This window comes from Phaenicophaeus curvirostris, chromosome 29, assembly GCF_032191515.1.
Source record: "Phaenicophaeus curvirostris isolate KB17595 chromosome 29, BPBGC_Pcur_1.0, whole genome shotgun sequence".
Lineage (NCBI taxonomy): Eukaryota > Metazoa > Chordata > Aves > Cuculiformes > Cuculidae > Phaenicophaeus > Phaenicophaeus curvirostris.
The window spans coordinates 1,289,364-1,314,650 of NC_091420.1; the positions used below are offsets into that span (position 1 = coordinate 1,289,364).

The 25,287-nt window shown below is 54.8% G+C and overlaps 2 protein-coding genes across 3 annotated transcripts; both read left to right on the top strand.

Moving 5' to 3' along the window:
- Positions 1 to 5,715: 5,715 nt before the first annotated feature.
- LOC138732133 (methanethiol oxidase-like) lies at positions 5,716 to 11,197 on the top strand. Its single transcript, XM_069878523.1, has 12 exons — positions 5,716 to 5,865; positions 6,005 to 6,058; positions 6,392 to 6,504; positions 7,601 to 7,786; positions 8,415 to 8,535; positions 8,621 to 8,803; positions 9,075 to 9,253; positions 9,515 to 9,593; positions 9,898 to 10,019; positions 10,117 to 10,209; positions 10,435 to 10,553; positions 10,810 to 11,197. Exons 1-12 carry the CDS (start codon positions 5,862 to 5,864, stop codon positions 10,970 to 10,972), a joined length of 1,416 nt encoding a protein of 471 aa, XP_069734624.1. The 5' UTR covers positions 5,716 to 5,861; the 3' UTR covers positions 10,973 to 11,197.
- Positions 11,198 to 14,799: 3,602 nt separating this feature from the next.
- LOC138732132 (methanethiol oxidase-like) lies at positions 14,800 to 24,980 on the top strand. Of its 2 annotated transcripts, XM_069878522.1 has the most exons (11): positions 14,800 to 14,821; positions 17,604 to 17,716; positions 18,583 to 18,768; positions 19,570 to 19,690; positions 19,906 to 20,088; positions 21,189 to 21,367; positions 23,832 to 23,910; positions 24,011 to 24,132; positions 24,249 to 24,341; positions 24,518 to 24,636; positions 24,759 to 24,980. In XM_069878522.1, the coding sequence occupies exons 1-11, from the start codon at positions 14,815 to 14,817 to the stop codon at positions 24,919 to 24,921; spliced, it is 1,365 nt and encodes a 454-aa protein (XP_069734623.1). In that variant the 5' UTR covers positions 14,800 to 14,814; the 3' UTR covers positions 24,922 to 24,980. The 2 variants fall into 2 exon arrangements, with proteins under 2 accessions (XP_069734623.1, XP_069734621.1); XM_069878520.1 differs by lacking the exon at positions 14,800 to 14,821 and having other exon boundaries at positions 17,560 to 17,716.
- The last annotated feature ends 307 nt before the right edge of the window (positions 24,981 to 25,287 follow it).

Here is a 25,287-nt window from a genome sequence, read left to right on the forward strand (position 1 = left end):
TGCAGAGCAGCCCCTGGGTGTGAGTCCAGGACGTGGCTTCCATGTCCCCAGCCTGTTGCTGTCAAGTCCAAGGGCCAGGATTAAGGTGTTGAACTCAGTTACAATTCTGAGCTTCTTCACCCTTGAAAACTGAGGCAAAAGGAAGCAAAGTGCCCGGTTTGTCTGAGTTTCCATCCTTCTGCCAGGCCACTCCTGCATGGTTTTCTCTTGGCACAAGAGCCCTCTTGGCTCCCTCCTCACGTGTCTGGGGCTCTGTAGTCACAGCTGAAGGATGCAAAGTGCTTTATTTTGAAGAGAGTTCCCTGTTTCTGACACTGGTTTGCTTATTCTGCTTTAAACATGAATAAAACTGCTCATTGCATCAGCCAGAGCTCCACGAGTCTCATTCCACTGAGGCCTTTTAGGTTTATTTCAGGAGAAAACTAACACCCGCAGTGGTTCATGATAATATCAGGGCTTGAAAATCCCTGGATTGCCTGTGTCTCCCTGGATGTTTCTATAGCAGAAATTGTCCCTGTTTGTCCTCTGGTTTTCGCCTTCTTGCAGGCATGTGGTTTGCAGAATCATAGAATCACTAGTTTAGAAAGGACCCACCGGATCATCGAGTCCAACCATTCCCATCAATCACTAACCCATGTCCCTCAGCACCTCGTCCACCTGGCCCTTAAACCCCTCCAGGGAAGGGGACTCAACCCCCTCCCTGGGCAGCCTCGGACACTGCCCAATCACCCTTTCCAGGAAAAGTTTTTTCCTGATGTCCAGCCTGACCCTCCCCTGGAGGAGCTTGAGGCCATTCCCTCTCGTCCTGTCCCCTGTCCCTTGGGAGAAGAGCCCAGCTCCCTCCTCTCCACAACCTCCTCTCAGGGAGTTGCAGAGAGCAATGAGGGAAACTTCACATCCTTCTGTTCTCTTTCTGCTTCAAACAAACGTCCCTGGTCACAGCGATGTGGATCTGCCATCACCCGAACCCGTCCTTTGGCTTTAGTAGGGCTCCCCTGAAGTTGTGTGTGTGTCAATCTTGAGCGGCTGCCTCACTGCTAGGAAGAACATTGAGTTCTGCTCAATGGTTTATGGACTGCCTGGAGGAGAAGGACCTGGGGGGGTTGGTTGAACAGGAGCCAGCAGGGGCCCAGGGGGCCAAGAAGGCCAAGGGCATCTTGGCTTGGATCAGACCCGGCGTGGCCAGCAGGGCCAGGGAGGTTCTTCTCCCTCTGGCCTCGGCCCTGGGGAGACCGCTCCTCGAATCCTGGGGTCAGTTGTGGGCCCCTCCCCACAAGAAGGACGTTGAGGCTCTGGAGCGAGTCCAGAGAAGAGCAACGAAGCTGGGGAGGGGGCTGGAGAAGAAGAGGAGCGGCTGAGAGAGCTGGGGGGGTTTATCCTGGAGAAGAGGAGGCTGAGGGGAGACCTCATTGCTATGATTCTCTTCTATGATTCTATGACAGCACAGCTGCAACCCGGGTGAGGCAGAGTGAGGGGGTTTCACTCACAGTGCTCTGTCTGCACTTCACACAAGCTTGGCAGAACAACCTCCGTCTCTTCAGAATCCTCCACGGACCATCCTCTTCCACTCTGCGTTTCTCACAGATGCAGACGTGGACACATTTCTGCTGGTACAAGCGAAGTCTTTCATCCTTCCAAGTCCTATTCCAGGTCTGTGAGTCCAGGTTTCCAAGCTTCAGGGAGTGTGGGCCTTTCCTTCCACTTACGGATGAGGCGGTGAGAGCCATGGGTTAGTGATTGATGGGAATGGTTGGACTCGATGATCCAGTGGGTCTCTTCCAACCTGATTGTTCTATGATTCTATGAAAACCAACTGTGGCTGCTTCTAATCAGGTCCTGCAGGGCAGGGTCATTAGGCAGTAAACACAGATGTGAAGAGTGCTGGAGGCTCTGCTCTTATGCTCCCAGAACCACATTCTGAAGAAGTTAGCAGTGAACTTCAAGCTTCCAGTACCACGTCAACAGCTTCTGAATGAACCGCCAATCCTGCCCTCTGCTGCTCGAGGGGGTAAATTGTGCCTGGCTCCACACAAGGGTTGGATACCATGGTTCTCCTTCTTTTCCTAAAGGGAGGGCTGGATGGGAACAGAGTGAAATCCTTGGGAAGCCTGGGAAGGTCTGGGACAAGGCACTTCTGCTGGCAGTTTTGCTGGGACACTGGCACTGACTGCAGCCTTTCCAAACTGTGCTGCTTGTGGTGCCGAGCCCCTTCCTTCGCTCTCTGAATGTGGCCAAAGGCTGTAGAGAGAGTATGGAGACCAGGACAAAAATATGGAAAAGGGGGATTTAAGAGTGCAAGATCATTAAATACCCTGGGGCACCTCTAGGGCTTTATGGCAGGGGCAGGTGGGAAGCAGGAGAACGTCATTCCTGGAGAAGAGGGGAAGGATGGAGACTGGCCCCATAGCCAGCTGGGTGTTCAGAGCAGACCTAGTGTCCTTGATGCAGCGAGGTCTTCTCCAGCATGGTCAGTGCGCTGAGCTGCTCTGTGCCAGTCACACCACCTGGTCTTGCCCACTCTCCAAACTGGAGCGTGCTCTTCCCTGCCCAGGCTAGCAGATGGACTCGATGATCCGGTGGGTCTTTTCCAACCTGGTGATTCTATGATTCTATGTGGTAGGAAAGAGGGGAGCAGCTGCAGCCTTTGTGTGGGCTTGCAGGGCAGTCCCTGCCTCCTTTTCCACGCTGAGGTTTCCCACCTCCGCAGGCCAGAGAAGCTTTTCTTGGGCTGCAATCAGGCCACATGGATTGTGTTCTCCACTAACCATCGCTTGCTCGCTCGTTGGTGCTGCTGCGTCGGCTCTTATCCTCCCTCTGATAAGTTTAATTAGCAAACTACGCCCTACAGCTCAGTTTTGTGAGGGATGCCAAAGACGTCACCAGAGACATCCGAATGAGATGGCCAGCAACCTTTGGTAATGCGTGCAAGGCTAATGAGCTTCTTAATTAGCAGGTGTATAGATGCAAGGGGCAGGCACAGCGAGACACGCATAACGTGACACAGCAGGATCGCATCAGCTGAGTGACTGGTGTTGCCTCAGATGGAGCAGGAGAAGCTCGTGGTCCCTGGGCCTGGCTGTGTGTCCTGCCTTTGGGAACTGAGGATGGATTCCTTACTTCCACTCGTTCAAGTGAGGCCCCAAACTCATGGCATGTTGTGAAAAGTCCCACAAAGCAGAGCCACGACTCCTGTTCAGAAGCACAAGCTTATTAAACAAGCTCCTTTCAGAGTTACTGTATAAGGGCTGTGATTGTTGATAACCCAGAAGGAGAAATCCAGCAATAACCTGCTGGGCTCAGCCCCAGGAGCTTCTCGGTGTCCTTCACCTCTGGAACGCCGCTGGCTTCACACACTGGAATGGGAGTGTTTAACTTTCACACAGCCGTGAGGGGGGACAGAGCCAAGGTGTCATGCGCTTAGTCTGATGGCTTTGGCCAGTCAGTCTGTCTTGTCTCCAGTGTGGATGTGCAATGGTCTTCACTGAGTGTCCTTACCCCTTGGAGATGGTCACATCATGTACACATTAAACCTGGCACCCCCTGAGGTCCCGTGTGGAGCCCGGTGCCTTAACCCAGCGTGGCCTGGGACAGCTGAACGACTCCCTGTGCAGTGTAGCTCTTTGGTGCCTCTTTCTTCTGGCCCTTTACATCCTTTCCTCCTTTAGTTTGCTGGTTTTCCTCGCATCCAAGAGAGGTTCCTCTGCAGGAGTCTTCCAGGTCCCAGGTGGGTGCTCTGGGATGCTTCAATGCTATGGAAAAGCCATCCAAAAAAGCATCCATTACCCGGGTGATTTGATATCACGACAGAAATCCTTTCTGTGTGGTCCCTCTTTCCCAGTCTCGCAACTTTTTCACAGTCAATAACGTAAGGCTTTGGGTTGTTTCTTTGCAGACTTTCTCCTTTCATCCATATTAAACAATTTCTCCTTGCCTTGTAGAAAAACGTGCTGTACCTGGGACGCAGTGTGTCAATGAAAACGCATCGGCTGGTGGCACAGAGGTGTTTGGCCATGGTGGGGAATGATCCTTGTCCTGGTTGCCCTTCCCCTTCCACTGAAACTACTTGGATGGATTTCTGCTGAACAACTCCCGAGTTCTGCTGATTTCAGTGGGATGATGCTCCTTGCTTAGGGAAAAGACCAGGCATTTGGCTGATGCCATGAACACCTCTTGCGTGTTTCAAGTGCCGCTCTGGAATCAGTTTAATTAGACGCCTGAGATGGGCTCTGCTGTCCTCCGTTCCGATAGAGATCAGAGGGTGTCTTTAGTGGCTCTGTCAGATGATTCTGCATTCCTGCCTAGAGCAATTACTTGGCCCGTGTAATTTGCCCGTGTAATTTGCCCATGTAATTTAGTTGAGGAGCCCTTCCACGAGACGTGACACTCAAATCAATCACATTCCATGGCTCTTGGTGTTTGCTCTTTGCTGCTGTTTGGCACCCGGTGGCAACCAGGCTCCCAGGGATCTCTGGAGGGGACCCTGAGTTCCAAAAAGCTTCTCTCCAACCCTCTCTGTTGTTCCCGTGAAGGGGTTGGGGCAGCTGAATCCAATTCCAACCCCTCTGGTGCCTTCGCACTGTTGGTACCTGCCATGGGGTTTGGGAATTCCTTGGCCAGGCTGGTGGGGATGGCTCGTAGCTACTGCTTGGGCACTGAGCTGCCCCAAATCCCAAATTCCTCGTTCCCAGAGGATGAATTTCCTGTACAGAGATAAAACCTGAGGGGCAGCAGGCACGTCTTGACTTTGTAAAAGCTGCTTCAACAAGCGCACCGATTGTATTGATTGAGGCACCCATTTCTGTCCTGCTGCCTTTTCCATCTCTTTGGGAGATCTTTCCAGCTCCTCTGCTGGTGTTGGCACTGCTGGAGCCCCTTCATAGAATCATAGAATTATAGAACCATAGAATCATAGAATCACCAGGTTGGAAAAGACCCACCGGATCATCGAGTCCAACCATTCCCATCAATCACTAACCCATGTCCCTCAGCACCTCGTCCACCCGGCCCTTAAACCCCTCCAGGGAAGGGGACTCAACCCCCTCCCTGGGCAGCCTCTGACACTGCCCAATCACCCTTGCCATGAAAAAGCTTTTCCTAATGTTCAGCCTGAACCTTCCCTGGTGGAGCTTGAGGCCATTCCCTCTCGTTCTGTCCCCTGTCCCTTGGGAGAAGAGCCCAGCTCCCTCCTCTCCACAACCTCCTCTCAGGGAGTTGCAGAGAGCAATGAGGTCTCCCCTCAGCCTCCTCTTCTCCAGGCTAAACAACCCTTTCTCTCCTGCCGTGAGCTCTGGATCCCAGTTCACTGTCCTCAGGAGCTCCAAATGTCTCCGTTATGGGTAGGGGCAATTCTGAGCCTGCCTTTCTGGCTGAAGGCAGGGACTCCACGTCTTCAGCTCGGTCCTCAGGCAGAGACATGGAGGGTCCAGGTTTCAAAGGTGCCTTTGGGGGCCCCCATGTCTCCAGACTTCATAATTCCTGGGAGGCTGCTGGTGAGGCCGATTATCTTGCTGGGTTTCTCATCCCTACAGTGGAATTTGCAGTCACTGCAATCTGATCCCAGGATCAGGTACCGGCGGTTGCATTTGAGGAAAAGACCTGCATGGAGCAGCAGATCTTCCCTCCAGATTGGAGGTTGCAAGGTGGAAACAAACCACAGCGCTGGTCCAGCACCTCCCAAATGCTTGGGAGTGATGGCTCCTCCCTTGGCAGCTTGCCTTCTCCCCCCACCCCTTGGTCTTGGATATAAGGCCCCCTTGGAGCAGCCTCGGCACCACCCAACCTGCTCCAGCGAGGCCAACAGCGAGCGGCACCTCCAGTTCCATCATCTCTGCTTGTGAGGAGAGGACCCAGAAGGCTCCAGCATGGGTAAGAGAAGCTCTGCAGCCTCTCCTACCTTGAGAGCTGAGACGGGAGTAGGTCTGTTGGGTGGGACAGGGTCTTCTCAACAGGCACCTCTGAAGGACGTGGGCATTTCTCACTTTATTCTTCTCTTCTTCCCAACCAGAGAGATGCCGAGTTCAGCGCTGTGAGTATCCCACCTGCCCAGAGGCTCTGAAAGGCAAGTCGTCTTGAGCGTGTTTGGGAATGGGGGGATTTGGAATGAGGTCCTTGTTGGTGGAGCCCACCAGTAATGGACTGGGTCTGCCAAAGCCTTTCTCCAAAGAGAGAAAAATGTTACCAAGGGAAGAAAAGTGTCACTACCTGGAGATCTGCTCCTGTTGTTCTCTCGCCTCTGGGTCAGTAACAGGAGCAGGGTCAGACAGTTGACAGTGACCAAGGAGGGAGGTCACAGCCTCCTGAAAAATCAGCTCCATGCTAGCCAAGACTGTGTTGAAGCTTTTCTTTCTCTTCCTTCCTGGCCTGTCTAAACCCAAGCTTTCTGCTTCCCCAGTTCCCAGGGAGGAGGTTGCCTACGTGACCTGTACCTACAGGGGAACGTGCTTCGACCACCCTGACTTCTTGGCCACCATCGATCTCAACCCCGAATCTCCATGTTATGGCCAGGTACCAGTGGCTTTGCCCATGCAGTGAAAGGCCCTGTTGGTGCCTCCTCAACATGGAAAATGCATCCAGGGCCCTGGGTGGTTCAGGGCATCCTGTCAGGTTTTGCTGTGCTGCAGAGTCAGAGCTGTTCTCTGCTCCTGTACTAACACATCCGCTGCATCCCACACGGAGATCGGCATTCCCTGTCCCGAAATGCTGCAAGGGCAAGTTCTCTGCATCTCCAGGGAGGTTCTTCTCCCTCTGGACTCGGCCCTGGGGAGACCGCTCCTCGAATCCTGGGGTCAGTTGTGGGCCCCTCCCCACAAGAAGGATGTTGAGGCTCTGGAGCGAGTGCAGAGAAGAGCAACGAAGCTGGGGAGGGGGCTGGAGAAGAAGAGGAGCGGCTGAGAGAGCTGGGGGGGTTTAGGCTGGAGAAGAGGAGGCTGAGGGGAGACCTCATTGCTCTCTGCAACTCCCTGAGAGGAGGTTGTGGAGAGGAGGGAGCTGGGCTCTTCTCCCAAGGGCCAGGGGACAGGACGAGAGGGAATGGCCTCAAGCTCCACCAGGGGAGGGTCAGGATGGACATCAGGAAAAAATTTTTCCTGGAAAGGGTGATTGGGCAGCGTCCGAGGCTGCCCAGGGAGGGGGTTGAGTCCCCTTCCCTGGAGGGGTTTAAGGGCCGGGTGGACGAGGTGCTGAGGGACATGGGTTAGTGATTGATGGGAATGTTTGGACTCGAAGATCCAGTGGGTCTTTTCGAAACTGGTGATTCTGTGATACTATGAGTCCATTGCTCAAGCAGTTTAGAAGGAAATGCACTTAAAAGCCAATATTGGCTTCTGCAAGATTTTAACTCATTCTGGATTCCAGCCCTAGGTGGAGTTTGCAGAGCAACCCATTGATTCCATCAAAATGATCATCACAATTCTTTCTTATCCAACATTTTATGAGTTTCATGGTCATGGTGCGAGGAATTGTTGCTGGAATCTCCCCAGGGTTCTGCTCCCTGTGTCTCCGCAGGCGTCACAGCTCCAGCCAAGTGGAGGCACCAGAGGCAGCGTTAGGGCCCCTTTCCCCCTGCTCCCCAAGCCCCCTTAACTCTGCCTTGGCTCCCTAGGTGATCCACCGCCTGTTCATGCCCAACCTCAAGGACGAGCTGCACGCCTCGGGGTTCAGCACTGCCTGCGCCTGCCCCGACAGTGCCACGAGGAGAAGGAACAAGCTGATTCTGCCCTGTCTGATCTCCTCCCGCATCTACGTGGTGGATGTGGGCTCAGAGTGCCGGGCTCCCAAGCTCTGCAAGGTGAGCCTGAGTTGGTTCAATGTGTGGAATGAAAGCTCCTGCATGGGTCAAGAGATCCTCAAGGGTCTCCGCTGGCCAAAGGCTCTGAGATGGAGCCCCTCCCCACAAGAGGGATGTTGAGGCTCTGGAGTGAGTGCAGAGAAGAGCAACAAAGCTGGTGAGGGGGCTGGAGAAGAAGAGGAGCAGCTGAGAGAGCTGGGGGGGTTTAGCCTGGAGAAGAGGAGGCTGAGGGGAGACCTCATTGCTCTCTGCAACTCCCTGAGAGGAGGTTGTGGAGAGGAGGGAGCTGGGCTCTTCTCCCAAGGGACAGGGGACAGGACGAGAGGGAATGGCCTCAAGCTCCACCAGGGGAGGGTCAGGCTGGACAGCAGGAAAAAATTTTTCATGGAAAGGGTGATTGGGCAGTGTCCGAGGCTGCCCAGGGAGGGGGTTGAGTCCCCTTCCCTGGAGGGGTTTGAGGGATGGGTGGACGAGGTGCTGAGGGACATGGGTTAGTGACTGATGGGAATGGTTGGACTCGAGGATCCAGTGGGTCCTTTCTAACCTGGTGATTCAGTGATTCTATGATTCTATGAGACGAGCTGAGAGGTCAGAGGCTGAAGTGTGTGTATGTGTCAATATGTTCCAGATGATTGAGCCAGTGGATGTCTTCTGGACATGCGACAAGGGCTACCTGAACGTGCCGCGCAGCCTGCCCAACGGCGATGTCCTGATTGCCAACCTGGGAGATCCAGCCGGCAATGGAAAAGGTACTTTTCCTCAAATAGCACCATGAACAGACAGTCCAGTTTGGAAGTGGGGTGTGTGATGTGTCTTGACCTCTCCTCTATCAAGGTGGATTTATCGTGCTGGAAAAGGAGACCTTCGAACTGAAGGGGAATTGGGAATACCCGTGTGATGTCCCCCCAAGAGGCTGCGACTTCTGGATCCAGCCATGCCAGAACGTCCTGGTCAGCACTGGTGGAATTGTCCCAAGAATTGCAGGACGCAGATTTGATCCCAACGACTTGAATAAGGGTGAGGGAGTAGGGATGGCAGTGCCGAGCCCGTACTCATTCGGGTGAAGTTGTCCCTGCCCAGCCCCGTTCCCCAGCGCTGCTGCAGGACGTGCAGCCGCTGTCCCTAAGCCAGGCTGGCCATGTCTTCTCCTGCTGCTCCCACCATCCTGCAGTTTCTTTGCTGCTTCTGGCTCCCCACTGCCCTGGGTGCCCCTAGATGGGAGCACTTTGCGGGGAGGTGAGCGTCCCTGGAGACTCCCTCCTTCTCACTTGGTCTCCTTTATCCTCAGGGGTCTTTGGACGCCACCTGTATGTGTGGAACTTGTCCTGCCACACCCTGAAGCAGACCTTTGACCTGGGAGAGGATTCTATGCCCCTGTCTGTGAAGTTCCTGCACAACCCCGATGCTGCTGAGGGATATGTCGCCTGTGCCCTGAGTGGTGTCGTCTACCGCATCTTCAAGTGTGAGGCAAGAATTGCAGCCACAGGCAGGGGAGACGTGGCCGTGGGAGCTGCAGGAGGTTGGGAAACGGGGGCTAGCTGAGAGCAGGAGCCCCGGCTTCGACCACGGGTGCTGGAATGAGAGGATGCTGCTCCTGCTCTGTGTGAGGGGAACCCATCGAGAGCAGCTGGGACGAGCTCTGGGGGATCCGTTTGGGGGATGAATCCCAGCCTGGCTGCTGGTGGGTGCAGGGAGGCTCACGCTGTGCCGCTGGTGTTTCTTGTGCAGGGAGAGAGCTGGGCAGTAGAAGAGGTGATTCGGATCCCACCCAAGGAAGTGACAGGATGGATCATGTGCAAGATGCCAGGTTTGTGTGCCATGAGCTTGTAGTTCTTTTTCCTCCCAGCGCTGTGCATACAGACTAGTAAATTCCCAACACTGTCCCTCAAAGCCGTGCTGTGCTCCCACAGCGGGAGGCTTGTTGGAGGAGCTCAGGGGCTTTGCAGACCCTGATAAAATCCTGCTGTGCCCAACGGAGCCGGTGCATGCGGGCAGGTCCCTTTTGCTGAGGTGCAGCACAGGGATGGCAGAGAGGGGCGCACGGTGACACGATGCCCAGTGCGTTGTCTGTTGATGCTGCTTCTCTGGAGCTCTGTGTTTCTGTGCCGCAGCCTTCGTCGCCGACATCATCATCTCCCTGGATGACAAGTATCTGTACCTCTGCAACTGGCTGCACGGAGACATCCGCCAGTACGAGCTCTCCAGAAACTGCAAGCCCCGGATGGTGGGACAGGTGAGGCGGGTGCAGAAGGGCTTGTGGGGATGGGTTTCCCCACAGGATCCAGTGGTTGGATGCCAGGGCAACGCGTCTTGCCCTGCCTTGCCTGCAGGTGTTTGTGGGAGGCAGCATCTTCCGCGGGGGCCCCGTGACCGTGTGTCGGGATGAAGAGCTGAAATGCCAGCCGGAGCCCTTGGTGGTCAAGGTGAGTTTGCAGCCTCTTTGCCCTCCGGTGTCCTTTGGGTTTGGCTCTGCTCGGCTCATTCTCTGCCGAAGGTTCGCAGGTTCCTCCGTGTCTGAAGCCTCTTGTAGCTTGTGATGCTGGGAGGGAGGCAGCTACTCAGCTTGGCTCTGCTCCTCTGCTCCTGGTCATGCCGGGCTGCCGAGAGAAAGAACCTGGTCACATCTCTGCTCTTGGTTGTGCCCTCAGTGCAAGAGACTGCGCGGCGGCCCGAGTCGAATGCAGCTCAGCTTGGATGGCAAGAGGCTGTACGTCACCGACTCCTTCTACAGCACTTGGGACAGGCAGTTCTACCCAGATATGGTGAGGTAAGGAACAACTGGGAGGACCAGGGGCCTCTTTCGCCCGGCCTCTCCACTGGAAATGGGAAGGCACCTCATCTGGGGGCTGTAGAGTCCGTGTTAGGACCGTAGATTCATGGGATCATCAAGGTTGGAAAAGCTCATCCACTCCAACCATCAGCCCAACGCCTTCCTTGACACAGAGCAGGGGGTGAAGGGCAGGACTTCTCAACCAGGGCCATGGTTTGCTCGTTGGTAACGGCTGCCCTCTTGTCCCTGGCAGGGAAGGCTCTGCCATGCTGCTGATTGATGTGGACACCGAGAACGGAGGCCTGACCGTCAACAAGAACTTCCTGGTGGACTTTGGGAAGGAGCCCAACGGGGCTTGCCTTGCCCATGCCATCCACTTCCCCTCCGGGGACGCCACCACCGAGAACTATGCCTAGGCGCGTGGACAAGGTGCCCTTCTTCTCTCTCTTCTGTAGCGCAGCCGTTAGCAAAGAGCGTGGGGCAATTGGGTCTGGGGTCCCCATTCCTTGCTCGAGTCTCAATTTCTGCTGTGGGAGCTCTGCTTGCTGTGAGGGGTTGCTCCCAGCAGATCAGTGAACGACGCACGGCCTGGTTTCAGTCTTGTTTTCTGTGAAGAGCAGCCGCTGAGCCCCAGAAGAGAGCCCAGGGTGGTTGCTCCAACACAGGGATGTGTGTATGCACGGTGCCTTTCAGAAAAAAAGTGAAATACCCGGTTCATCTGAGTTCCCTTCTTTCTGCTAGGCCACTTCTGTCCTGTCTTCCTTGGTACAAGAGCCCTCTTGGCTCCTCCCTCGTGTCCCTGGGTCACTGTGGTCACAGCTGAAGGATGTAAAGTGCTTTTTATTGAACAGAGGCCCCTGTTTCTGCCACTGGCTTGCTTATTGTGCTTTAAACATGAATAAAACTGCTTGTCACACCAGCCAGATCTCCACGTGTCTCATTCCACTGAGGCCTTTCAGCTGCGGTTAATGTTTAGGTGAGGATTTTAGAAATCCCCGAGTGGTTGGGAATGTCTGCCAGGCCTCCTGAAAAGCTTGCAAAAATCCATAATCTGGATCCTTATAAATGTTAGTGTTTTATATATTTATTTTATATATCCTGCTGTCTTCCTTCCTGTGGCCAAACATACCACTCTGGCTCCCTTGTGCGGCCTAAACGCTCCCAGGAGAAAAACAACCCCTTGTGCAGAACAGCTCCACGCTTGGATGAAGTGTCCAAGGGGTCTGGGAGACAAGGCCACAGAGATGATGTGAGGGCTGGAGAACCTCCTGTACGAGGCCAGGCTGGGAGAGCTGGGGTTGTTCGGCCTGGAGAAGAGAAGGCTCCAGGGAGACCTTAGAGCAGCTTCCAGGGCTGAAAGGGGCTCCAGGAGAGCTGGGGAGGGGCTCTGGATCAGGGAGTGGAGGGATGGGGTGAGGGGGAATAGTTTTGAGCTGCAAGAGGGGAGATTGAGGTGAGATCTTAGAATAGAATCATAGAATTACAGAATCACCAGGTTGGAAAGGACCCACTGGATCCTCGAGTCCAACCGTTCCCATCAATCACTAACCCATGTCCCTCAGCACCTCGTCCACCCACCCCTTAAACCCCTCCAGGGAAGGGGACTCAACCCCCTCCCTGGGCAGCCTCTGACACTGCCCAATCACCCTTTCTGTGAAATATTTTTTCCTGGTGTTCAGCCTGACCCTCCCCTGGTGGAGCTTGAGGCCATTCCCTCTCGTCCTGTCCCCTGGCCCTTGGGAGAAGAGCCCAGCTCCCTCCTCTCCACAACCTCCTCTCAGGGAGTTGCAGAGAGCAATGAGGTCTCCCCTCAGCCTCCTCTTCTCCAGGCTAAACAACCTGAGGGAGAAATGTTTTCTGTGAGGGTGGGGAGGCCCTGGCCCAGGTTGCCCAGAGCAGGGGTGGCTGCCCCATCCCTGGAGGGGTTCAAGGCCAGGTTGGATGGGGCTTGGAGCCCCTGATGCAGTGGGAGGTGTCCCTGCCCATGGCAGAGGGGGGACTGGGTGATCCTTGGTGTTCCTTCCTACCCAACTCATTCCCTGATTCCATGATTCCCTGTGCCAGTGCCAGCCGAGCACCCCTGTGCAGCCCTTTACAAGCTGGCACTTGGCTTGGGCTGCAAGCACTGACTCAGTCAAGTTTGTCATGGGGGATAATGGTTACACGGCTCCTGCCCTTCTCCCAGCCAGCAAATTAACATCCCACAAGTAAACACTCATCCTGCAATTAAAAGAAACCCAGTCTTCACTTTTCATTTTCACTTGCGATTAACATCTGCAGCCTCACACAATTACTGCTGTGGTTGAGAGCGCGGCGCTCGCCCATCCCTCACCAGGGGCTCCCACCCGCCCCAAGGGGCAAGTCCAGACACTGCTTGTGGCCAGGAGGTGGAGAGGAGCTGCCTGTCCACTGGTTCTGGCTGAAGCCCTCGGTTTGCCAGTTTGCAAGGCTGGATGCCCTGTGCAGGGCAGTCATGGCCAGGTTCCCTCGCCTCTGGGAGGGGAGGAGGTTCTGCAGTGCTCACACAGCTTCCCTGCACCTTTCCAGTGCCGTAAGAGACTAAAGGCTGCCCTGGTACCTCCCACAGCCCAGGGCGTGTGGATCCTCTCCTTGCATCCTTTTCCCAAACCCTCCTCTCTCCATCCCTCTCCCTTTATAGCTGAACCCCTGAAGAGCCGCACCTTCTCTCCCAACTTGCTCGGAGCAGCAGAATGCAGGTGGAATCCTCTCCCTCCACCATTCCCCAGACGATGGGCTCCAGCCAAGGTAGGAGAACTCACCGCTACCCGCAGCTCACTCCCAAGAGGAGAAGCTTGGAGCTGTTGGTGCCTTGCTGCCTTGTGGCCACGGGCTCTGCTCCAGAGTCCTCACCTCATTTAGAGCTGGTTCTTGTGGTTCTGCGTACTGTGACACCCAGAAAACATGAAGGAAAAAGAAATGTGGGGATGAAAATGGTGTTTTCCGGGGCCAGGAAAGGGTTTCTATTCTCCAGCTACTGAGAGTGCCAGGTGGTTTAGGTAGAGTGATAATCAAAATCTTTCTCATTCATTCGGCTGCGCTCGCAACAGTCAGGGTGTCAGCACAGAGCTTGGTTTTGCAGGAGTGAGCTAAGGAGAAGGCAGAGTGGGCTGGAGGGGCTGTTTCCTGGTGCTTTGAGGGGGAAGCAGGGAGAGGAGTGATAAATTAATAAGAATTAAAATGAATAAAAATGAAAGCAAATAAGAAGCTGACGCAGCAAAGCCGAGTCTTTAAAATTCAGCTGGGGTTTTCCTCCCTCTCAGCCACTGGGAATGGGGACCAGGGCTCCTTTCGGTCGTGGTTGTTCCCTAACAAGCACTGGTTCAACCACACTCAGAGCATTTTCTTGGTAGTTATTAAAAGATTGAGGCTGTGGGGATCCCAGCATCCTGGGGACCAACAAGCAGGGGACCTCCAGGATGGGGTGGTGCCTTAAGCGTTGAATGACCGGGGTGGAAACGAGCCTTTTGGTGTGAAAGCTTTGTATTAATGCTCTCAGCAGAGAGCAGCCAAACCAGAGAAGGACAGGAGAAGCCCAGAATGGAACCTGGGGCTCAACTCATTTCTCCTCACCCCACAGTGAGGAGATGTTCTCTCCCCGCTTGGCTCCAAGGAGAAGTTTCTACACCCAGCACCCATGGAGGCTCCTCCAGAGGAGCAGCCCAGCCACACTGCCCTTCTTCTTGACTTTCTCCCCTCCTCCTCCGGGCAGAAGAATGCGTTGAGCCACCCTCCGTCTCCCCAACAGCAACACCGGGAAGCCAAGCGGCTCTGAGCCTCACACCTTGCTGCACCAGGAACAGATCCCCAGCCTTTTTGGCTGCCCAGAGCCTTTCTGGGGTCACTTGGATGCACGTGGGCATCCTGCTCCGCCTTGGATATTGCTGTAGAGCAGTAGTATGCACAGCCACTCCAGCAAAAAATTCTTTCAAAGCAGGGGATTAAAGGAAGAGTCTGATGTCTAACTTTTTTGGACTTTAGGAAATATTTCTTCACAGAAAGAGTTCTCACGCACTGGCTGCCTAGGGAGGAGGTTGAGACCCCATCCCTGGAGATATTTAAAAAGCAGGGAGATTAGGTGCTTGGGGATATGATTTAGTAGTGGACACGTATGATTGGATTTGATGATCTCAAAGGTCTTTTCCAACCCAATGATTCTATGATTCTATTTGTTTCTGTTCTTCTCCATGTAGAGAAATGTGGAGGATGCGGTCCTGGCTTTGCTTCACCGCTGGATGCGATGAAAGGCAAGTGGGAATCTCAGGCAGGCAGGGAAAAGCCCTGTGCTGCCTGCAGTTTGGGTGAGGGTTAAAACTAGGCTTTAAAGGGGGCATTGTAGCTGAACTCTGCTCTCCAAGATGTTCCTAGCAAGCGTTAGGGAAGCAGAGGGTTTGCTCCTTGTCTGTCCTGAGGCTGAGCATCAACTGCATAATGAGAGCTTGGTGTAAAACAAACCTTTTTGGGTTTCATAGTAGCTTGGGGTGGGTCACAGCCTGCAGCAAAGTCTCTTGTGGCTTCCCTGTGTGAAACCCAAAGCATTTTTTAGGTTTCTGAGAGGCAGCAGCATTGCTGTAACCCTGTGACACTGGCACCGAGCTGAACCTGCTGAGGGAGAGGGAACCATCCTGAGTTTTCATTGTGCTCTGCTCCTGATGACTCCTTGTGTAAAACCACCTCACGGGCTGGTTCGTTACATGTCTGGACACTTTGCCTGGGAATCCTTATTGCATTGCTGAAACGCTGGTGATGGATGAATGCATCATTTACTGCTCTCCCTTCCTTAATCCTGTTCTCTCGGGCTTAGCAAATCCATCCTTGAAATCCTGCAGAGCTCTGACGCTTGCTCATGGTCTGATTCCTATGCCTGAAACACTTTTGATCCAAGAAGACAATGAGGAGATGAGTCTCTAAAACATCCCTTCATGCTGGCAGGACTGGAGAGGGATTTAAATCAAAAGCACATTGCACAAATCCCATTGACTCTGGCAAATTCCCTTGGGAATTCCCTGGTTTTTTTTCAGTGGTGCCAAGCAGATCCAGCACCCAAAATCTCTTCCATGCAGATGCCGACAGGTCAGGCTCCCGTGCAGGTGAGGGGATGCTGGGGTGTCCTCTGGGAAGGAGGTCCATGAGGATGGGAGCTCTGGAGTTGTGTCAGTACCCTGGTTTTTGGTCCTGCTGCAGCTGTGGGGATGGGATCCCTCAGCATTTGAGATCCCTCAGCATTTGGGATCACTCAGCATTTGAGATCCCTCAGCATTTGGGCTCCCTCAGCATTTGTGATCCCTCAGCATATGAGATCCCTCAGCATTTGGGATCCCTCAGCATTTGGGATCCCTCAACATTTGGGATCCCTCAGCGTTTGGGATCCCTCAGCGTTTGATATCCCTCAGCTTTTCATATCCCTCAGCATTTGAGATCCCTCAGCATTTGGCACCTACACTCAAACCTCAGACCCACACAGGCACAGATCTTATCTGCTTTGGATTGAACCCAAGGATCCCACATCTCCTGTCTCTGTTCCCCACCGCTCCCTCTTCCTCAGCATTTCCCAACCCAGCTCTTCCCCACCAGCCCTCGCTTGGACAGAACTTTTTCCTGACACAGCCGAGCGTGCGTGGCTCCTCTGCCGTGATGAGGATGCTCTGTGGGATCTGGTGACCTTCCCCAAGGGCTGCACTCCAGACATGGAGCAAAGCCATTTCCCAGCTGCTGTGGGAGCAGCGTGTGCCCCCGGGCAGCAGCTCCTGGGTGGGGAGCAGGGAGCACAGGAGAGATGCTGTTGCCAGGACATCCCTGGGACAGAGCCTTCTCCGTTCCCAGCGGGATGCCCTGCAGGTTGGGATCTTCATTGCTTGGGAAGAATATTGGGCTGCAGAGGGGCCTAGGGACTTCTTGCCTTTGTCTTCATCCTGGCAAGTGCTTCTCGCGTACTTTTAAGTCTTCTCCTATGTAGACATGATGGAAATTATGAGCTGGCAATAAGCGCTCGCAGCCCAGAAAGCCAACAGTATCCTGGGCTGCATCAAAAGTGTGACCAGCAGGGGAGGGAGGGGATTCTGCTCCTCTGTTCTTCTCTTGTGAGACTTCATCTGGAGGATTGTGTCCAGTTCTGAAATCCTCAACATGAGAAGGAGATGGAGCTGTTGGAACGGGTCCAGAGGTGGCTACAAGGATGATCAGAGGGCTGGAGAACCTCCCATACGAGGACAGGCTGAGAGAGTTGGGGATGTTCAGCCTGGAGAAAATAAGGTTCTGGGGAGACCTTAAAGAAGCTTCCAGTACCTGAAGGGGCTGCAAGAAAGCTGGGGAGGGACTTTTTATAAAGGCATGGAGTGATAGGACAAGGGGTAGTGGATTTAAATTGAAGAGGGGAAGATTTACACCAGACATAAGGATGATTTTCTTCACAATAAAGGTGGGGAGGCCCTGGCCCAGGCTGCCCAGAGCAGGGTGGCTGCCCCATCCCTGGAGGGGTTCAAGGCCAGGTTGGATGGGGCTTGGAGCCCCTGATCCAGTGTGAGGTGTCCCTGCTCATGGCAGGGGGATTGGAATTAGATGATCTTTAAGGTCCCTTAACTCAAAGCATTCTATGATGCTATGAATATTTGATAGGAATTAGCCTTTGATAGGAACGGTTGGACTCGATGATCCGGTGGGTCTCTTCCAACCTGGTTATTCTATGATTCTGTGATTCTAAATGAGATGCAATGTGGTTTGAGCTGCCACATCCCTGCAGGCACAGGACGATCCCAAGGGCAGGGGCTTCCTTAGGGACCCTGAAGTCCAGAAATGCCCTTGCAGGGCAAGGGATCCAAACAAGTCCATCTCCCCACAGGGCAGCCCCCTTCAGATAGAGCCCCTCTGGGTGCTCTGGTACAACAGGGACACCGAGATCCCATACGCAAAGGGGAACAAAGCAGCTCCTGGGAGGGAGATCCAGGCTGGCCAGGGACTCCTGCAAGTTTTCTACTCTGTTAAATCTGGTTTCTGCTGATGCTGATGCTCCTGCAATGTTTCTACTGAAAGGTCCCCGGGAGGAGATTGTGTACGTGCCCTGCATCTACAGGAACACTGGGAGGAACAAACCTGACTTCCTGGCCACTGTGGACGTCGACCCCAAATCTCCGCACTATTGCCAGGTACCAAATGCTTTCTCTGGGTTCCTAAGTGGCCTGGAAAGCAGCTCAGGGCTTGTCGCTCACACTACCCAAGGCTGCTGACTGAGCACTAAAAGCTGATCCCTGCCTCCTGCTTCTGAAGACTCCAAGTCTTCCTGTGCTACCAGTACTGAAAGGGGCTCCAGGAAAGCTGGGGAGGGGGCTCTTGATCAGAGAGGGCAGGGAGAGGATGAGGGAAATGGGTTTGAGCTGCAAGAGGGGAGATTGAGATGAGATCTTAGGGAGAAAATCTTCATTGGGAGGTTTGGGAGGCCCTGGCCCAGGTTGCTCCATCCCTGGATTCAAGGCCAGGTTGGATGGGGCTTGGAGCCCCTGATGCAGCGGGAGGTGTCCCTGCCCATGGCAGGGGTGGGACTGGATGGGCTTTGAGGTCCCTTCCAACCCAAACTATTCTGTTATTCTATGAAATCGAGTCCTTACCCCATCCTTACCACACACGATCACCCCATCGCTTCCCACTGCAGGGCAAAGCTTGCTCAATGCACCCTGACCCTGTGGAGGGGTCAGCACAGCCCTGAGCTCCCATCTGCCCACGAGCCCACCCTTGGCAGAGGGAATGGCCTCAAGCTCCACCAGGGGAGGGTCAGGCTGGACATCAGGATGAAATTTTTCATAGAAAGGGTGATTGGGCAGTGGCAGAGGCTGCCCAGGGAGGGGGTTGAGTCCCCTTCCCTGGAGGGGTTTAAGGGCCGGGTGGACGAGGTGCTGAGGGACGTGGTTTAGTCCATGATTTAGTCCATGATTTGACCTGATGATCCGGTGGGTCTCTTCCAACCTGGTGATTCTATGATTCCATGAGCATCATGAGCAGAGCTGAGGTGTTACAGGTGATCCACCGCCTGCCCATGCCCAATGTCGGGGATGAGCTGCACCACTCGGGCTGGAACACCTGCAGCAGCTGCTTTGGGGACCCCTCCAAGAAGCGCAACCGCCTGATCCTCCCCAGCTTCATCTCCTCCCGCATCTACGTGGTGGATGTGGGAACTGATCCGCGAGCGCCCAGGCTTTTCAAGGTATGGTGGAGGTGTTAAAGACTAAACGACTGAGATTGTGGCTTCTGGCATGGTTACAGCTCTGTAAAAAAGGGTTTGGGGTGTTTTTCAGAGCTTAGCAGGACCTGGGTGGCTGGGTGACAGTGCAGGAGGGCTGTGGATGGTAGTCCTTCTACTGCTGATGAGCAAAAATCAACAAGGAGAACTGGAGGCCGAGGGGAGACCTCATCACTCTCTACAGGTCCCTGAAAGGAGGTTGTGGGGAGGTGGGTGCTGGTCTCTTCTCCCAAGCAACAAGTGATGAGATGAGAGGCGATGGCCTCAGGTTGCACCAGGGGAGGTTTAGATTGGATGTTGGGAAAAATTCCTTTACTGAAAGAGTGGTGAAACCCTGTCAGAGGCTGGAGTCCCCATCCCTGGAGGGGTTTAAAAGCCAGGTGGTTGAGGTGCTCAGGGATGGTTCAGCACTGGACAGGTGTGGTGGAACTCAATGATCTCAAAGGTCTTTTCCAAGCAAACACTTCTCGGAATTTCCCACCTAGATCCACACAGGAGGGGAGCAGGGCACGCTGCCTGCATGCAGGTGCCTCACCACAGCCTCTCGGGGTGCACCACAGCCTCCCCATGTGCCGGCACGTGGGGTGGGACGTGGGGCTGTTGTCCCCCAGTCCCTCTGGTTGCTCAGTGTCTCCTGAGCTCCAGCAGGAGCTGCAGAGCCGCACCACGGGGTAGCCCCAGGCTGCAAGCTGGTGCTCAGCGCCGCAGCCAGCACCCTGCTCGCCCAGCACGGATGATGTTACGGTGCCTGTGGTCTCCCGGCAGGTTGTCAACTCAGAAGACATCTTCTGGAAGTGCAACCTAGGCTTCCCCCACACCTCCCACTGCCTGGGCAGCGGAGAAGTCATGATCAGCACCCTGGGAGACCCAGCCGGCAGCGGGAAAGGTACCAAAGTCCCCTCCAGTTCTCCAGGGAGTGGGTGCTGGGGCAGCAGGAAGCATCCCCACATCCCGAGCTGCCCTGGAGGATCTGTCCAGGTCTCCCTGCCCGTTCCACTGCCTGGTCTCAGCAGGTTCATCTGCTACTGCTTCTTTTATATCACTTAAACTGCTAACTGGGACGATCTTTTCACTACCCATGGGGTTTTGTCTCTGCATCAGGTGGTTTCATCCTGCTGGACGGGGAGACATTTGAGATCAAGGGGAACTGGGAGAAAGGAGACAAGGTCCCCACGATGGGCTATGACTTCTGGTACCAGCCACGCCATAACGTCCTGATCAGCACAGAATGGGGGATCCCGAGGTGTCTGGGGTACGGGTTTGACCCCAAGGATCTGAAGAAAGGTGAGAAAAACATTGCTGAAGTGCTCCAGGAGAGCGATGCTTAGTGGGACTGTGAGAAGGATGAATTTCAGCTCAATTCTGTTGGTGGTGAGAGCTGACATCTAACAGGCATAGATGAGATCTTAGGAAGAAATGTTTTCCTGTGAGGGTGGAGGCCCTGACCCAGGTTGCCCAGAGCAGTGGTGGCTGCCCCATCCCTGGAGGGTTTCAAAACCAGGTTGGATGGGGTTTTGAGCAACCAGATCCAGTGGGAGGTATCCCTGCCCATGGCAGGGGGTGGAACTGGGTGGGCTTCCAACACAAGCCATTCCCCGATTCCACGGTTCTAAATCTGTCCAAGAAAATTTATTTGTAAAAAAAGTTCCACACCAGTTCCCAGAGATCTCATGTGTTTATAAAAGAGAAGCTCAGCCCTTTTACTGCAAACGCACGTTAGATGCAAACACCAGAAGTTTAACTGAAGAAAGACCACAGAAGCTCTGCTGAGCTGTGTGTGGGGTTGAATCATAGAATCATAGAATCACCGGGTTGGGAAAGACCCACTGCATCGTTGAGTCCAACCATTCCCATCAATCAACTAACCCATGTCCCTCAGCACCTCGTCCACCCATCCCTTAAACCCCTCCAGGGAAGGGGACACAACCCCCTCCCTGGGCAGCCTCGGACACTGCCCAGTGACCCTTTCTGGGAAAATTTTTTTCCTGATGTCCAGCCTGACCTTCCCCTGGTGGAGCTTGAGGCCATTCCCTCTCGCCCTGTCCCCTGTCCCTTGAGAGAAGAGTCCAGCTCCCTCCTCTCCACAACCTCCATTCAGGGAGTTGTAGAGAGCAATGAGGTCTCCCCTTGGATTCTGGCCATTGGGATGAAGGGTGAAGCTCCATCTCAGCCCAGCTCCTCAAAGGTCTCACCGCCCTTCCCAGCCCGGTCCTGGCAAGACGGTCCCTGCTGGATGCTGGGCACCTTTTCCCAAGATCCAATGCAGCCAGCACGTGCTGGGGAGGGATTGTGGCGTTGTCCCTCACCTGTGACTCACCTGAAGGCGTAGCAGATCTGCTTGAGCCCCTGCTCCCCACAGCATCCCCTCCTATTCCCCTTGCCAGGGCGTTACGGCCGCCACCTCAACGTATGGGACTGGACCACCCACACCTACATCCAGGCCATTGATGTGGGCGAGGACGCGGCGCCCTTGGAGATCCGCTTCCTCCACAACCCCGACGCCGCCGAGGGCTTCGTGGGCTGCACCATCAGCAGCGCCATCCACCGCTTCTACAAGACCCAGGTATTCTATCATTCTGTTCCACGATTCTGTGATCCTACCTCCCCTCTGTCCTCCCTGCAGGGGGAAAGGTCTCTCTGGATGGGCCTCTAATGACCTCCAGGGCAGAGGGAAAGGTGGGAACTGCTGCTTGGCAGGTGCCAACCTGGTCATCCAGAATAGGTGCCTGTACTTTCTCTCCACGACTGTCACCTCAGCTCCTCCCAGGCCAGCTTGGATAGCCAGATGGCCCATGACAAGGAGGATCAGGGTAAAATGAGATCATAGAATCATAGAATCACCAGGTTGGAAAAGACCCACTGGATCATCGAGCAATGAGGTCTCCCCTCAGCCTCCTCTTCTCCAGGCTAAACCCCCCCAGCTCTCTCAGCCGCTCCTCTTCTTCTCCAGCCCCCTCCCCAGCTTCGTTGCTCTTCTCTGCACTCGCTCCAGAGCCTCAACATCCTTCTTGTGGGGAGGGGCCCACAACTGACCCCAGGATTCGAGGAGCGGTCTCCCCAGGGCCGAGGCCAGAGGGAGAAGAACCTCCCTGGCCCTGCTGGCCACACCGGGTCTGATCCAAGCCAAGATGCCCTTGGCCTTCTTGGCCCCCTGGGCCCCTGCTGGCTCCTGTTCAACCAACCCCGCCAGGTCCTTCTCCTCCAGGCAATTTCCAGCCAGATACAGGGATCCTGAACAAGTCCCGGAGCCTGTTTATTACATTCCCCCTTTTTTTACTGTATGTGATTCCCTGCCCCAATCACTCTCATCAAAGAAAATTTCAAATCACTACTCAAAATAGTTTTGTGGGTTTCAATATGGCCTATAACACACACAATTAAACCTCTCCAAATTTTTTCAAGGCAAGTAAATGTGGCCCATAAACTGCAAGCACATCAAATTTAGGCACCATATTTTGGAGCAAGGGAAAGGGAATCTAGGAGGTGATGGGTTGGGAAGTGAGTAAGTACGGGGTGGAGCACTAAGAGTGGTGCTTTGACTAAGGATGGGATTTTCCCAGGGAAGGGCTTTGTTTTAATTTGCTGGACTGTACACTTGGAAACAAGAAGTGTGTGTAATAGCTAAGCGACTGTCCAGCCGTACTCCCACCACTCGAATTCCTCCTACCTGGCACTAGTAGCTCACACCCTTGTGTCATATGTGAAAAGCCCTTCGTAGAAACAGCCGCATCGAGGATCTGGTGGATTCCTCGTGCATTGCAGCCGTCAAGAACCAGGGACAAATTGAGACCATCCTTGCAGCCGGAGATGGTCAGAAAGAGTCTGCAAAGGTTGAGAACACAAACACAATGCACTGGGGCAGAGAACAGGCGTGTCCATAACTCTTTGTCTTAGACACTTTGACTCCATAATGCAGTTTAAAGCCATAAAAAGGTATGTGCTCCCAGGGCTGGTCCTGGGCTCACCAAGCCGCATGGCACTTGCAGCATCCCTCCTTCCAGCATCCCTCCTTCCAGCATCCCTCCTCGCAGCATCCCTCCTAGCAGCATCCCTTCTTCCAGCATCCCTCCTCGCATCCCTCCTCGCATCCCTCCTTGCTGCATCCCTCCTTGTAGCATCCCTCCTCGTAGCATCCCTCCTCACTGCATCCCTCCTCGCTGCATCCCTCCTTGTAGCATCCCTCCTCGTAGCATCCCTCCTCACTGCATCCCTCCTTGTAGCATCCCTCCTCGCTGCATCCCTCCTTCCAGCATCCCTCCTCGCAGCATCCCTCCTCGCAGCATCCCTCCTCGCAGCATCCCTCCTCACAGCATCCCTCCTTGCAGCATCCCTCCTTGCAGCATCCCTCCTTGCAGCATCCCTCCTTCCAGCCGCTGCTCCTCATCCACACGAGCGTCTTGGGGTTTAACCTCAGCAACAGACTTGTTCCGACTGGCAGCGTTGAGGCTGAAATGACTTCATTTTAAAGGAGATTTATTTACCCCTTTGTTGTGGATTTACAACAGCTCAAGCAATGTTCTTGGTGGCTGTTGTGTGTAATGATGAACTGGGTGAGGAGAGAGAACGTCTTTCACCAAACCAGCTCATCTAGATCTTAAATTATACACGGTTTTGGCCCCGGAGCCCTCCCTCCCATCCCAGAGCCCAACTTCCCATGGTGCTGCAGAGCCAGAGATGCCTGGAAAAGCAGCCAAACTACAGCCCTAGAGGCTGGAGTGGGGAGCATGGGGAGCTTTAAATTGGATCTTAGGGAAATTTTCTTCACTGACAGGGTGGTGAAGCCCTGGCAGAGGCTGCCCAGGGCCATGGGGGAGTCCCCATCCCTGGGGAGGTTCACAAACCATGTAGATGTAGCACTTCTGGACAAGGTTCAGTCAGCACGGTGGGGTTGATGGTTGCACTTGATGATCTTGGAAGTCTTTTGCAACCTTAATGACCCCACAATTCTATGATTGGGATTCATCCTGCTCCTGCCATGCATGCTGAGCCCCTCAGGCTGTGCTCTGTCCTGCCTCCCCGCCTTGCAGCAAGGTGACTGGGCAGCCGAGAAGGTGATCCAGGTTCCCAGCAAGAAGGTGGAGGGATGGCTCCTACCAGACATGCCAGGTCAGTGCCAACCCTGGATCGGGTGCCGAGGGGTCCCTCAGCTTCTCCGCATGCTGTGGTGCTGCTGCAGGCTGGTGCAGCTCTGCTGTCCCCTCCCAAGGCTTCATCACGGACATTCTCATCTCGCTGGATGACCGGTTCCTCTACTTCAGTAACTGGTTGCATGGAGACATCCGCCAGTACGACATCTCCAACACCCGCAAGCCCCGGCTGGTGGGGCAGGTGAGGCGGAAGCAGGGTCCAGGCACATCCCGGTGCTTTCCTTCCATCTCCCGAGGATGGTCGGGATCAGCCACATCCTCACCTTCTCAGCCACCCATGTCTTTGGTTTCCTCCAGGTCTTTGTGGGTGGCAGCATCTCCAAGGGTGGCCCCGTCACTGTCTGCAGAGACGAGGAGCTGCAGAGCCAGCCAGAGCCATTCTCCATCAAGGTGAGCTTAGCGGTCTCCAGGGAATCCCAGCCTGGGCGGCAGTGGGAACGCGGTGGAGCGCGTTCTGCTCCATCGCATCCCCTGGGATGGAGATGGCACCTGCACTGTGGGTCTGAGGGATGCGGAGGCGTCCCCGGTCCCGCACCCTCCAGCAGCGCGGCTGCTCCTGCTCTCAGGGGAAGAGGGTGCCGGGGGGACCCCAGATGATCCAGCTCAGCTTGGATGGGAAGCGGCTCTACGTCACCACCTCGCTCTACAGCGCATGGGACCGGCAGTTCTACCCCGATCTCATCAGGTATGGACACCTGGATAACGAGGATGATGATGGTGGGATCCCAGAGCTCAGCAACGGGATTCCAGCAGCTCCTGGAGGCAGGATCCCCGCTACCTCAGCCTCCCACTCTCGCTGCTCCGCAGGGATGGCTCCGTCATGCTGCAGCTGGACGTGGACACGGAGCGGGGCGGCCTGGCCGTTAACGAGCGATTCCTGGTGGATTTTGGGAAGGAGCCGGATGGGCCCTGCCTGGCACACGAGATACGGTACCCAGGCGGGGACTGCACCTCTGACATCTGGGTCTAGGTCCTTCGGCCGCTCCGTGACCCAGCATCCCCGCACCCCAACATCCCAGTACACCAGCACCCAAAAATCCTGGCACTCCAGTATCCCAGCATCCCAGCTCCCCAGCATCCCAGCACCCAAAAATCCTAGCATCCAGAAATCCTAGCACCTCAGCATCCCAGCAACCCAACATCCCAGCACCCAGAAATGCTGGCACCCCAGTATCCCAGCACCCCAGCATCCCAGATGCCCAACATCCCAGCACCCAAAATCATAGCACCCCAGCATCCCAGATCCCCAACATCCCAGCACCCAAAAATCCTAGCACCCATAAAGCCTAGCACCTCAGCATCCCAGCACCCAGAAATGCTGGCACCCCAGTATCCC

Excerpts from the sequence above, each read along its gene's own strand:
- LOC138732133 (XM_069878523.1), top strand. Across the intron at positions 7,787-8,414 it reads GGGCTCCCAAGCTCTGCAAG|ATGATTGAGCCAGTGGATGT; the intron begins GTGAGCCTGAGT and ends AATATGTTCCAG. Across the intron at positions 10,554-10,809 it reads TTCTACCCAGATATGGTGAG|GGAAGGCTCTGCCATGCTGC; the intron begins GTAAGGAACAAC and ends TGTCCCTGGCAG.
- LOC138732132 (XM_069878520.1), top strand. The coding sequence starts at position 17,588 with ATGTTTCTACTGAAAGGTCCCCGGGAGGAGATTGTGTACGTGCCCTGC. Across the intron at positions 20,089-21,188 it reads CCCCAAGGATCTGAAGAAAG|GGCGTTACGGCCGCCACCTC; the intron begins GTGAGAAAAACA and ends TCCCCTTGCCAG. Across the intron at positions 24,342-24,517 it reads CAGAGCCATTCTCCATCAAG|GGGAAGAGGGTGCCGGGGGG; the intron begins GTGAGCTTAGCG and ends TCCTGCTCTCAG.